The 13,937-nt window shown below is 45.0% G+C and overlaps 1 protein-coding gene across 2 annotated transcripts in view; it reads left to right on the top strand.

The window, feature by feature from the left end:
- Positions 1-10,545, top strand: part of PHACTR1 (phosphatase and actin regulator 1) — a 310,226-nt gene extending 299,681 nt beyond the window's left edge. Inside the window, exons 12-14 of one of the 2 annotated variants that reach the window (XM_009884181.1) lie at positions 4,398-4,538; positions 8,008-8,084; positions 10,394-10,545. In XM_009884181.1, coding sequence (XP_009882483.1) covers positions 4,398-4,538; positions 8,008-8,084; positions 10,394-10,409 — 234 coding nt within the window. In that variant the 3' untranslated portion in view covers positions 10,410-10,545. The remainder of the gene's footprint in view (positions 1-4,397; positions 4,539-8,007; positions 8,085-10,393) is intronic. The other variant, XM_009884182.1, reaches the window with a different exon arrangement.
- The last annotated feature ends 3,392 nt before the right edge of the window (positions 10,546-13,937 follow it).

Genomic DNA, 13,937 nt, shown 5'->3' with positions numbered 1-13,937 from the left:
CGTGTCCTTGACCATGTCCTTTTACTGTGAGATTTGAACATACCCTAGTCTTTCTGCCTGTTAGAAGAAGCAGAGCTCATTCTTAGGTGCTGCAAGAAGGACTATGTGGCATTAAGCAATTTTTACCCAAGAGACCGCAGGTCACAGGTCATAAAATTAAACTCCAAGGTGAGATCCCAGGTGAGCTGTCCCTTATCATGAACAGACATTGCACTGACGCCTACAGCGGAGCCACTTAAGAGTCTGTTAGCAAAGCTGTTTTCCCAGCTATTTAAGAGTTAAGGGTGCTCTGGGTAGCCCAGACATGCTGAGAGACCCTCATGCTTAGCAGCTCACACGAAATCTTGGCAATGGTGTGAGAAAGGGGCAGGGCAGTTTGTGAAACGTTGAAGTAATGTAGCTTTAATTAATTGCTTTAGAAAACCACTCAGTATGGTTTTCCCTCTCTTTTCGTTCAGTACGATCAGATCGGCGCTTTGGTTTAACGTACTGAATATTTTGTGTGTGTGTGTGCGTATTTATACATGTAAATATATGCAGATTTATGCCTATACATGAACAATGTGGTATAAGCTGTGGATTTCAGGACTCTCTTTCCCAGTCAGAACACTGGCATGAGATTCCGTGCATCCATCTTCTGGTCGTAGCTCTGCCCTGGGCCTCCTGGGTCACCTTGAGCCGGTTGCTCGGTCTCTCTGCTTCGCTTGCTCCAGCTGCTCTGTGGGGATGGAGACGCTGCCCGCCACTCTGATGGGGTGCATAAATACCTTAAATTGCACTGGTTGTAGGTTTGTGAAGCAAAGGTAGGGCATCTAAAAATAATACACAGTAATAGTTGTATGACTTCAGAGGAAGAGAAGAAGAAGTGTTTAGTCTGTCTTACGTTCAAGTGTCACCTAAGAATGAAAAATGCACGTTAACACCGAAGTGTCATAATGTGCTTATGCCCTTGACGTTTGTTCCCATATAACTCAGTGCACTGTTCTTCACACCCACTGAAGGGTTACAGTGTGTTTCAGTGCTGTAAAATGTGGGGGTGATTTATCTAATTTGGCGTCTTGTGCATTTGCAAACGTGAGAACTTAGCTCAGATTTGTCTCATTTCTTCATGTGGCCCTTAACATTTACTGTCATTTCTTTGCTTTCAACCAACACACAGCACACCAAAGAAGCCACATGAGCTGCTTGAGACCCAGTGCCGCATTGAGGTAAATACCAGCAGTGAATTCCCATTGCTGGCAAAAGTACCGCTGCCTCTGTGGCTCCTGGTGCTCTCGTGCTCTTGACACCACCTAGACATCAGCCTGGCACAGCATCCTTCACTACGTCAACAGCCACCTGCTTTCTCCTTCGTACAAACTTGCTAATCACTTAGATTAGCACAAATGTGAAAGCCAGCTAATGTCAAGATCTGACCAAAGCTGTGAAATAGAGCCGGTCATTTTGTGAAAGTCCTCTTCCAGCTTGGAAAGCGTATAGGGGCTCCTGCTTCCCTTGTAGCCATTTAGAAACACAGAGTTTAATTCACAGGATTTTATATTTTGTTGGTGTTGACATACTCCATGTAATAAGACATTTTATTTTTTAAAAAACTCCATCCTAATTTGAAACAACATCTAGGCTACGTCCTAAAATGATAAAAGCTGAGAAATGTACAGATAATATTAGTGATTCATCCTTAATTTGTGCTGTTGTGAGAAAAGAAGCAGTTGATGCAAGTAGAGATGGGGTCTCACCCCTTATCTTTGAAATTTTGGGGTGTAGTTATAATATTATTTCAGCATAAAAATTCTCTATTCCTATAGTCAGGGCTTAGATTTTAAGTAATCAGAAGCAAAATTCTGCTGTGCTATCTGAGTAATAATGCATTAGTGCTGACAAACCTGCAGCTCCTAGCACTAGGGCTGCTAGAAGAACCTAGTGATTGGAAATCACATGCAAGATGAGTTGTAAGACAGAGAGAAGCCTCACTCACAGGATAACTGTGATTATACTCCAATCATGGTTTTCTTGCATTTGTTAAAAGCCTAGTAATTGCAATGTGAATTTAATTAATTGTTAAAAGTCTATTAATTGCAATGTGTCTTTGGCTTGCAGGTGACAGGTGTAGGTATCGGGGCTGCAGGCTGAAGAGGCAATTCTGTTCTGCTAGAGTGAAAAATAACATTTTTAAATCTATATGTGTTTCAATCTACTTTATTGTGCCCTCTGGCTTTTCTGACATGGTACTCTAGGTCACAGATAGGTCTGGCCTGTTGTCTAAAGAAAAAAAAAGGTTACGCCTACTGTGTATGCATTTTGATTTTTGAAAAAAGGTCCCCAAAACCTGTAGTCTGAGTTCAGAAAGGCATGCTTCTTGCCAGCCTCACTGCGTACGTGCTCTTTGGCTGACCTGAATGTGGGTATAGGGCTTCTCTTGGGAAGAAACAGGAGGAATGTTGCGTGACAAACACGCAGAGCAGCTCGCCACGGGAAACTTCATAGTTTCCCATAGAAGAAGGTGAGTTTGAGAAAACTGTCTGGTTTTAAGATCTTTGCAGTATTCAGAAGTTTCAAAGTTGTTCTTTTTGAAATCAGCAAGGAGTTTTTCCCCTACTAAATGTTGTAGGTTACCCTAAAACGGCTATGGGGACAACACATGAACTGCAACTTGACTGATGCTGGCTGTCCGAGGCAAGGGCATTACGTGGCAGTGTAGAGCTGTGCTCCTGGTTACACTTTCTTCCTGAGATTTCTCTCCCTTCAGTGTGTGCAAAATAGTGGTGCTGCAGCCAGGAGGGGTAGAACCTGATTCCTGTCCCTGAGCATCTCACAGGCGGAGCATTAGTGCACCTCTGCAGACTCTCTACATGAGGTGTTTGAACCCAGTTCAGGCGTGCGTGCTCAGGGCTGTCCATGTAAAGAGAGCAGCCCCACTGCCGCCTCCCGTCACAGCCATCTTTTCTAAAAAGAGAAGAGAGAGGCAACCATCCATGCCAAGAACAAGCACACAGGGATTTAAATCCAGAGGCAGGATGGGGCAGTGGAGCTGTCTTGCATCAGCACCCAAATACTGGGGGAAGGTGGGATTTCAAGCATGTGCTTCTCTTTCTTGTGATCGCACAAATTTTTCACCCTCCACCCTCCATTTAGCATCATGGCTGGTTTGAATCTTAATTCTCCCTGGAAAATGAAATGCAGGGAGCCGAGATACTTATTTTGGGAGGAAGGTGGAATTGCATGTCTGGATCCAGAAGCCTAAATACCTTTGCAGAATAGAGTCTCAAGCATTTTATGAAATATTTCGAAGTTTCGCTATTCACAAGTGTGAAGTATTGCAAAACACACCTATTTCTAATGAGTGAGAATAGCATGATGCACTGTCTAGCTAATAGCAGGATATTATTTTTCCTGATATATCACAATGACAAATGTTTCACTCTAAAGGTGAAACTTTTGCAGCTGATGTACAGCCACATGCACACACATATGTAGCACCTTCTTCAGAAGCACTCATGTAATTGCTTTTGCCAGTAACCAGCGCGCTGTCCATCCAAGGAGAACTGGATCACTGAGAGCCAATTCCGGTCCCTAGCCATGTAACTGGCTTTGTGATACGTGGACTACCAGCACATTACTGTTTCTAATTTGAGAGGAGAGTTTTGACTGTGGCTGCCTATTCTGCTGTGGAATTTGAAAGAAATGCTTTGGAACAATGAAGATGTTTTCTTGATGCGATACAATCCACCCTTGCAATTTTTTTTCTGGGCTTGTAGTATGCAATGTAAACTGTTAATAGTCAAATATGCTGTGACACAAAATTGAGCTGCAGCATACAGTGAAAAGTTCAGTGTGCAATAGTCATCATCCTACCTGCCTTTTCTGGAGGTAAGGACAAGTCTTCAGAATATCAGAGTGGTAAGGAAAGTTATTTGTCACCTTTTGCACATAATTCAGGGCAGGAGCCGCTCGGTGCCTTTACCTGACTCTTCCCAGGCAGCCCAGAAGCACACGCAGCAGCTCAGGGCTGGGGAGCGTACAGCCTGTGCAGGTAGTTTTAAAGTTGTGTTGTCGTCTTCATCTCGTCCCGAGACCTCAGTGCACGAGGAGACTTACTGGCATTACATCTCATTTCTGCCAGGGGTGCTCGACCTCAACCAGGGATTGAGGTCTGCAGCCACAGCTGCTTCCCAAACAGCAGTGGGCTGCTCTGGCAGCAAGGTGGGATGATATTCAAGGTGCTGTAACAAGAGGTTATCTCCCAAGTAGCAATTCTGTGAAAGGTTGATAAAAACAATGGTACTGGGAATGTCTGAACCCTCTTATTATCATAACAATAAAATAAATCCCCAAGAAGCACTCTGCAGGGAAAAGCTGAAGTCCTGATGTCTTTTTCTGCTCCTTCCTCAAACCTGCAGCTGAGTCAAAGGCCCACGGTAGAAGAGCTACGCGAGAGGAAGATCCTCATCCGCTTCAGTGACTATGTAGAAGTGGCAGATGCGCAGGACTACGACAGGAGGGCGGACAAACCCTGGACACGACTCACAGCCGCCGACAAAGTAAGTGTAACTCTGGGACACCCGTGATCTGAATAGCTAGAGCATGTCACAGCAAATGCTATCCCTCGGGTCCCACAGGTCCCACAGCCTTCAAGGAATAAGCCTCTGCCTGACGTCCCTTCCCAGCACGCCTGTGGTTTCTTGCCATTCACAAAGTTTGTTGTTTGAGTCGTAAATCTTTGGCAAGAAGGCTCCTGTATGCATGGAAACCAGGAGCAAGCCCAGCAGCGTTATACCACAAACAGAGAGGAGCGAATATCAAGCCCTTCAACGAAAGGTCTCAATGGCAGCCCCATTATTTGTTTGTTGGTTTTGGTCTTGCCACATAATGCTGCCAGCTGAGAGCCCCTGCAAGACCTAGCAGAGCAGCGTGACAGCAGCACTTGCCAGAATTGCTGTGCCAGGACAGAGCAGGCCTGGGTGTAAAAATGACAGCGGGTCAAATAATTGGCTAAAGCACCTCCCACCGAAGCCAGGTAACTTCTCTCTACTCTGTTACGATAGGGGTGTTTACTCAGGACTTCTGCCCCATTCCACAGAGTATTTTAATCATCAAACTGAAATCGCACAAGCCCTGCAGATGAAGAAAAGCTGCATGTTTGGCATCGAGTGCGCTGTCCTCTGGGCGCCAGTGGGACCTTCACTAAGTGGTCTCTGGTAGCAGCATTGGTGGCAGAGGAGTTAAATTGCTGGCAAATTATAACAATCATATCCTGAGGGTCTTAATCGTGCCTCAGGAAGAAGACTTCAACATTTTTATGGCCACTGTAAGAAAAGAGGACTGTGAGGCTGATCAGAGACTCCCATGCTTTAGTCACTCTATGATGCCCATGTAATTTTAAAGGCTTTCAGGTACCCAACTATTTCTTTGCTGTGGGACTCAAGCAGTGATGGAGACTTTGATGTCCAATGTTTAGGGACAAGAGCAGGATTCCTGGCCGTGCCACTTATTTATGGTGCTCTTGGTTTTATTCACAGAGGAAAGGGCAGCCCGTTCTACTTCTATAATATAACCAAAGGATTTATATAGGTTTGTGACCACTGGTTTTCTCCTTGACAGAGGGCTTTTTCAGTTTAGCTTTGGGTAAGTTAATGTAGCATAAACTGATTTGAAAAAAAAAATACTTCCTCTGGGCTCTCCACAGACCATAATATACTGGGTTAAATTAGCTTTTCCCGTTTTACTTTGCCCACGTTGGACAAGACTGACTTAGTTATATTCTCCCAATTGGTAGATGAGGCAGGGAATAAATCTGCAACTGGTTCTGCAGTCTTTGAGAGATCCCTGTCTGGGGTGAAAGGAATGGAGAGACTCCAGCTGGGGAAGGAGAAGATTTGGTATCCAGACAGGTCCTTCCTCATCCTGTGTCTGTGAAAAGAACAAGTATTAGATACCACTATTAAATGTGGCCTGGTAGAGAATTCAGTATTAAAGAAAGTACTTTGAGGTCACTTTTTCTTTTTTGTAATGCATGTCGAAGTCCATACATGGAGCAAAGGGCTTATGTTCTCCAAGTGAACCTTTTCTAAGCAAAGCAGGAGAAGAAGAAATGTTTGTCATTCTAATATTAATGCCCTTTATGGCATAAGGAAGCAGATATATTATTTGGGGGTTTGGGTTACATGGGCGGTGTTCTGATTTCTGCCATTCAAATGACCTGCTTTTCCCCACCACTGTGTCCACTGTTGGAAAAAAATAGCCAGGCAAACTGGAAGCAACTCTGAAATATCTGACAAAGCTGCAACATCCCATAAAAGATTCTTTTCTTCCAGAGCTTTCATTCAATAACCATCTTCATTAGTCAGCACAGGCTAGATTTACTGCAAAAATTAGATTTTAGTAATGGACTTTTCTGGTGTCAGTAAATCTGGCTCTGCGTGCTGGATGTAGGGACCTGCCTTCAGTCTGACTTCAGCTCTACCAGGTCTGACTGTCAGAGGAATAAAAAGGGCACTTGGAAATCTCTCCAACAGATGAGGGATGCAGGGGGAAATAGATTTCAGGCCCTGTGGGAGTCGGTAGCCGCGTGGCCTCCTTCACAGCCCCTTAAGCAGCAAAGTGGTCTGCGGAAGGTAGGCCCTTGAGCTGCTGCATAGCCATCGCTCTGTCCTGACAGATGGAGTCAGAGCCTGACAGACCTTTCCAAGGTAAATAAAAAAACAAACCTGTGCAGAAAGAGCACAGGGGTCCTTTTCTGCAGATCAGACTCGCAAAATCTACTGCTTAGGGCTTCTCGAGGCAAAGGTAGGTAGTTGGTGACTGGATCAGTGGCTGTTGCAAAAGCGCTGTTTCAGACTCGTGCTGTTCATACTCGTTTGGCTTTCCTTCATCGCAAAAAATTCCTGACAGACACGAGCACCACCGACTGGAGCAGCCACTTGCAGCTGCCGATGCTGATTTCAGCATCACAGGGGAAGGCCGTGGCACACACCTTGGACCCATGGGAGCATTTGGTTGCAGCAGCCACACATCCTCTCTGTGTGCTCACAACGAAACCCATTTGTGAGCCACAAACATCACAGGGCTGTCAGAAGTCATGACTTTGGCACGTGGGACTTGTGCCAGTTCTGCTGAGCTCCCTCTCCACCACAAAGCTGAGTCCCTCCAAGTCACCCCTTCTTATTTTTTTTATTCTTCAAAATTTCTTTTCCTGCCAGTCACCCCTGGTTTTCTTTTCCCTCATGGACAGACCGCGGAGGCTGTAGGTAACTGGGTCTCCCACAGAAGCTGAATACGACTGCCTGTGGCTAGTTTTGTGCTGGATTGGTGCGTTGAATCGGTTCAGTAAATGGCAGAGCTGCGTCAGAAGGGCAGAGGGACACAGCCCGAGGCAGAGAGGAGGGCAGGGAGCCAGGCACCCCTGTTTCCCTCCCAAGTACAGTCAAGGTCAGGTTGGACGGGGCTCTGAGCAACCTGATCGAGTTGGAGATGTTCCTGCTCATTGCAGGGGAGGTTGGACAAGATGACCTTTAAAGGTCCCTTCCAACCCAAACTATTCTGTGATTCTATGGGGTAAGCTCAGCCACTTTAGGTGACTTCACCTGAGGAAATTCAGGACGACATAAAGGCGGGAAATGTCCCAAATACGAGTTTACTCACAGTCCAGCTCTGAAACAGATCGCAGTGTTTGAGCAACTTTGGTGCATGTTTTTTTTCTCATGCTTATGCTAAGTTGGATTTTGTACATGAAAGTGTTTACATAATAAGCAGAATTGGGTTCTCTGTGTTGTCTATGATATGTTTTCAAATTGAGCCATTCCACCAAAGCATTTATCTCTTTCCTTTATGTGATTTAGAACATGTTTATCTCTGTTCCTTTTCACATTTTAAAGTCTTTTGTATGTTTCTCTTTTTCTCTCTGATAATGCTATCTATCTGCTTCACTTTTAATATACTCTTTTGAGAACAAAGTGAACTTACGTTGATCTCTCTCATTTATACATTTATGAGTTTATTTGTCCTTTGCAGGCAGCCATTCGAAAAGAGCTTAATGAATTTAAAAGCACTGAAATGGAAGTTCATGAATTAAGTAGGCATCTAACAAGGTAAGCTGAGATTAATTTTTTAAGAGTATCAATGAATACTGTTGTTTTCAAAAAAAAAAAACAACCCAGCAGCTGTTTCTCCAGCACCCACTGAACACGCCATGAGGTCTAAACAACATTTAGAATTACAGGCTGTAAAAGAAACTCGCACAGATGAACTCATACTGCCTCATTACATGGCGATATGCAGGCACATGCCGTCTGTTTAATAAAGTGTAACCTCCTTTTATTTTATTTCTTAAATCATCATGCTCTAGCTGCATGTCTGTTCTTCTGATACCAAAGGCAAATAGCGTTGGTGTCTGAAGGGGGACAGGGAGCTCTTGTAGAGCCGGTACGTAGCAAGGTATGACTGAGCAAGCGCAAATCACATCCCGCTGAGTGTACGGGTGTTCCACGCTACGCACACACCATGCACCGACCTCTCAGTCCTGTCCTTCATGTCCTGCTGTAGGTGATGATGCAGTGGGGAACTAGCAAGATTGGCTTTACAAGCGAGGCACTATTTTTTACACTTTTAGGCGCTTTTTTTGGTTAAAAAGGTAGAGACTGAACGAATTATTCATGACCCCAAACTAGCAGCCCTTTTCTCTGACAGGCTACGGCCGAGGCACACTGGGAGGTCAGGGCACGTTCCCTTCACACAGTCTGTGCTGAGTCTGCCCTGGCTTTGATGCCGAGATGAGCTGAACTCCCGGCATTTCAGCTGAAGTCAGGCCTTTGCAAATCAACATTAACCCACACTCATTGTTAGACGTTAAAAAGTGTTGAGTATTGAAGACAAGCGAGAGTGAGATCTGGTGCAAAACTGGAGCTGCCCTTGTTTAATACGTTCATCAGCTAGGTGCTCATAAAAAATGCAGTTAATACTCTTAAGAAAAATACAGAAAAGCTTAAGGCAAAATTAATTTTGTATTAGGGGATTTTTATGTGTATAAATTAATAATTATGTTAAATTTCACCACATGTCTTATGCATATATTCCCTTGCAGAACTGATCTCCTTTCTACTTCCTAGTGTGTGATGGGGTGGTTGCACTGGGGTTTGTAACAACAGAGTGCTGCTAGAGACCAGCCAGCTGCCTCTGAGCCACGAAGTCTGGAAGAAGCTTTAGGGTGTGCAGTTGGCCTAGATCTGTTGACCCCGGTGACTGAGCCTTTGAGGGACATTTGGCTCGCTCCTCCAGGAGAGCGGTGACAAATTTAGGAAGGATGAGGCTGTTTTAAAGGGGGTGTTGCTACAAGGAGTTGGGCTCCATTGAGAGCTCCATAGATTTCCATGAGGCCTTTAGCATCCCACAAACGTAGAGGCTGGTTTTGTTTTCCAGGAGTCTCTCCAGCCGCTTGGCTTTCCCAGGTTCCTGGAAAGTATTTTGCTTCTCTTCCAGTGTTGGGGTCACTGCTCAAGTGACCCTCTGAGGTGACTCAGATGATATCTGAAAGCCACCGAGTGGCTTTGACTCACTGCATCTGAGCCAGGCAAACTCAGAGATACAGCTAATGGAATAGAAATTGGGGTAAGGGTTTGTCTGAAATTCAGCAGGACTTACTGGTTAGACAAGTGGCCTCAGGAAATACGTACTTGAAGGAAGCATGCTTAAGCAAAATAGAGTAATTCCCTTATACAAACTTAGATAAATCACCATTATAAAATCATTAGCAAGGTAATGAGCTATTCATGTCATTAAGCAGGGGCATGAGCTGAGCAAAGAATGTGAATGTTGCTTTACTAGTGGGACACATTAATTAATTCATGATAGAGTGAAAAATCACAGCTTAAAAAAAAAAAAAAACACCTTTGCAGAGCTGACAAACCCGGGCCTCCTGACACAGGGTGTACTTGCAGGAAAGGTGACCGTGTTAGCTCTACTTGTCTCTTTAGCCTCAGACATTAAGGAACAATCATACTTGAACTATATGTAAATCTTTCTGGCTGAAGAGCATAAGGTTTCTATAAATCAGACAATTTTTGTGGAATCAGGCATGGTGTGGTCTGAAAGAGGCGTAGCTGATCTGAAATAACTTGCTCAGGGATCTGATAGGATGGACCCAAAGTGCACCGGTGTCTTCGGTAGATTTTGGTGCAAACAGCTTACGCCTGCGAACTGTGATTCTGGTGAGGACCAAGGAAGTGGGAGTGTCTGTTCTGGGTCCACAGTGCCAGCATGGCTGATGTCAGTGCTGCAGGAATCAAGCTGCCTAATTGTGTCACTGCATTCTCCAAATTTTTTTTTTATGTACACTATGCATGTGAGGCTATTATCTTACTATTTCTCTTTTTTTTTTTTTTTCTCCTCCCTTGGGTTTTAGGTTTCATAGACCGTAGCAGTTCAATTCTACCTGACTACTATGCCGTCTTCAAAACATAACTAAAAGGAACCATAAGTGCTGGTATTATTCACTTCCCTGTTACGTACAATGTAAATCTTCTGAACTGCCTTTTTAAAAAAAAAAAAAAAAAAGAGTAGAAAAATAAATATAAAAAAAGGAAAATTGTATTTACATGTGATGGGTTCTGCAGCATCATCAGACCTGCTGGTTCAAGCTTCAATAACAGAAAATACCCCTGGTGGGAATCATGTCAAGACTTGGCATCTATGTATAAGACTTCCCTGGCATGTGGGTTTGCCATACATGTTCAAGCCCAGCTGGTGGTGCATCCATTTTGTCTTCAGGCACCCCTCATCCTGACAAGCCTCTGTCATCGACTCTAGAGAGCCCTGAGATGGTGTTCAGGGAATCACTGGCCTGGGTGAGGGCTCCAAAAGACCGGCACCTATGGCACTAAAGCACTTATACCAAACACTCCTTTCAGGCTGCAAGCACCTTATGAGGACAGTGAAGGATCAAAGCTCATCTACAGGCTACCCCATCTGTGAATATCATCTGACTAGAAGGGCATTTCTTTCCCTGGAGAAGTTTATGGCCAGTCGATAGGCACTGTTCAGCTCCCAGGCAGAAAAAGGCATTGCCTGTAAAGAACAGGACTCCTTACTGAAGGCTGGTTGAGTTCTAGCAACTGTTTATTTTTCATCTCTTTCAAGTATAATTTTTCTAAACCCAGTTGTGAACCCATCAGCAGTAAGCGACAAGAATGTTGAGGACAAGCAAGCAAAACCCATCTCTTTGTGGTCACTGCATGGCATTCGCTCAGCTTCTAGGTTGTTTTTATGCCCAAGTCTTGTGATTGCGTAAGAGCTGACGTGCACCCCGCGGCAAGAACGGCTGTGACTGCCACCCGCTCTGCAGAGGGACACACGACAGGAGGAGTCGGGGGTTCAATGAGGGATATCTGTCCTCTCTGTATCAGGTGTTTCAAGAACTGATCCTAAACTCATACTGAGAAGAGCATAACAGATCGTGTTACCTGGTCTACCAAAAGGAGTCTGGTGCATTGGTGTGGATGGTGGGCCTTGTCACTGGTACCCACAGCTGAGGCATAAGGACAGCAATTCAGAGGTGTTCTAGTTTGGTTTTAATTTATTTTTATTATAGTGGTTTAAAACAAACTGACCAAGTCGAGCTCAGAGAGCTGGTCACTCTGGGCCTGGTTTACCTGCCAACTTAAGCGTGTGCTTAACACTAAGTAAGCATGCAAACAGCCTCACAGCATTCAAGAACATGTCTGACAGGCTTAATTGAAGCTGAACACATGTAAGTGCTTTTCTGAACTTTGGCCAGCACCTCCCAGAATCAAGTCCTTAACTAGTAGACCGCCAGCAAGCTGGGGCAAACATTGTCTAGGATTCCTTTCCAGTTCTTAAAAGAAACTCTTATGCCATGTTTTGGGCCACTGGCCCAAAGCACTGTAGCAACATCACTGTAAGAAGTTCCAGATTATTACTTCAGGACACCTTTTTTCTTCCACAATAGCTATTTTGCTTTGACAGATTGAACAGAGAGGCCAAAGTTTTTTACTACAATGTTGTTATTTCTGTTATTATTTTTTCTTTTCTCGCTGTCTTCCGTGTACCTATCCACTTGTTCATGCTCCCCTCTCTACCACCCCCGATGTCATGCTAACATTGCCCTTTACCGATTGCGGGCTAAGCCTCTGGCATGTGAGCATTTAATGGCCAATGCTGCATAGTGCCAACATTCCTGCCTCTTCTCAGGCCTTGGTCTCATTCCTCTGGTCACAGGAGTAAAGCAAAAGGACCTGCGGGTAGCCCATGGAGCTGCTCTAGCATCCAGCCTGCCCAAACCACACTGGCTGTGAGGCTACTGCACTCTGTTTAGCTCAGCAGTGGTACTCAATACCTCATGGATTTGCTCGCCGTCAGAGACAAGCGAAAGCATTTCATTCTCATCTGTGGCCATCCTTGCAATGCTGTGGGTTATTAGCTATTAAATAACAATTGGCTGTTGTAGGATGGAAGATGCTACAAAGGAAAAGTAAAAACCAGCTGGTTTCTGGTGCCTTGGTTTTGAGACAGCACGCCTCCGATGGGCTACACTGCCCAGACGAGGTAATGATTTCCGAAGAAACACACACAGCGCGCTCTGTACCACCAGCTCACAGTTGCTTTAGATACAAGTTCATCAGTAGTGGAAGCCTTTAATGTGCAATGTTATCAGCTCGGTGCAGCAAAGACAGAGCACTTACGAACTAGCCAGGTATACACTGCTTTTGGGTTATTTTCATGAAAACCCGGCAGTTCATGTTTTTAAATTCATTCACATGCGCATGTACTCATAACAAGACTGCACCACAGCTTTAAAAAGGGAAAATAAAACTTCAGGCTTTTGAGTACACACACATTGCATTAGGAAAGGGCTCTGCAACATAGCTGTTTTGAAGAGCAACAAGCCCTCACGCTCCCAGTGTGGATCCCATACCTGCCCCGGCATCGTTAGCGTAGAGGTTCAGTGTGAAAGGGAAAGGAGGCCATTTAAGGAGCAGCAGTGCCAGAAACTGCAGGACTCAGTAAGCTGGTGGGAGGAAAAGGTGAGTTGTTGGGGTTTTTTTTTTCCTTTTACGATTAAAATGAAGAGGAAGGAGGTGGAAGTAGCAGACTGCTGCTGTCAGGCTGTTGTTGGTGCTAGAGTCCCCAGGGGAACGGGCAATCTGTGGGCAACGTCACTCTGGTATTGTCACTGTCCCTCGTGGGCACGGACCCCAGCAGTTCCCACACCTGCCAGTCTGGTAGCCTAAATAAACCTTTGGGCAACGGTTGAGACACATACCAGCCAAGTCCGGGGTGATGGCCAGACGTTCCCCAGCACCCCGCCTTCATCTGGATGGGCCCAAGGCAGGTCCCTGCTGACCTCTGAGCAAGGTGTCGCGCTCTGCCTGCCTCAGGATTCATGCTGTCCCCAGGGCAGCTACACGTGGCAATGCTTTTTGCTTTTTTAATGATGTTAACTCCTGGCTGAGCAGACACCAAGACACAGTGGAAGAACTGCCATATTTCTCCCGAAGTGCAAGCAGAGCTTATTGCCAAAAAGGGAGAAGGAGGAGGAGAAAGAAGCCATATAAAGTGTTCAGCACTGTAGTAAGCATCGCAGAACTGGCATTTCATCTGGTTTTAGCTTCAGTGGGTCTGGGTATTTTGCAAAGTTACCCTTTGACGAGGCATTTTTCAACAACCTTTCAGTGCCTGAACGCTGCAGCGCATCCTCAGTTTGCACACCCACCTCTGGCATCCACGGGAAGTTGCAAGCAGACTGGGGAACAGCTAGTCCTTTTTTTTAAATCTGTTTTCTTCTCATCTATGAAAGCCATCTCTACCCACAGCAAAGTAGTTGCGATTCTATTGAAGGTGAAAAAAATAACAACAGTCATGCTTCTCCCCCCTATCAACCTAGATTATGTGCAGAACAAAGATGATAACATTTCTGCTAAGACTCAGTT

This window comes from Charadrius vociferus, unplaced genomic scaffold (assembly GCF_000708025.1).
Source record: "Charadrius vociferus isolate BGI_N301 unplaced genomic scaffold, ASM70802v2 scaffold444, whole genome shotgun sequence".
In the NCBI taxonomy this organism is placed as follows: Eukaryota; Metazoa; Chordata; class Aves; order Charadriiformes; family Charadriidae; genus Charadrius; species Charadrius vociferus.
Note: the sequence above shows the minus strand (reverse complement) of the source record. Positions and strands in the feature narration are given on the sequence as shown.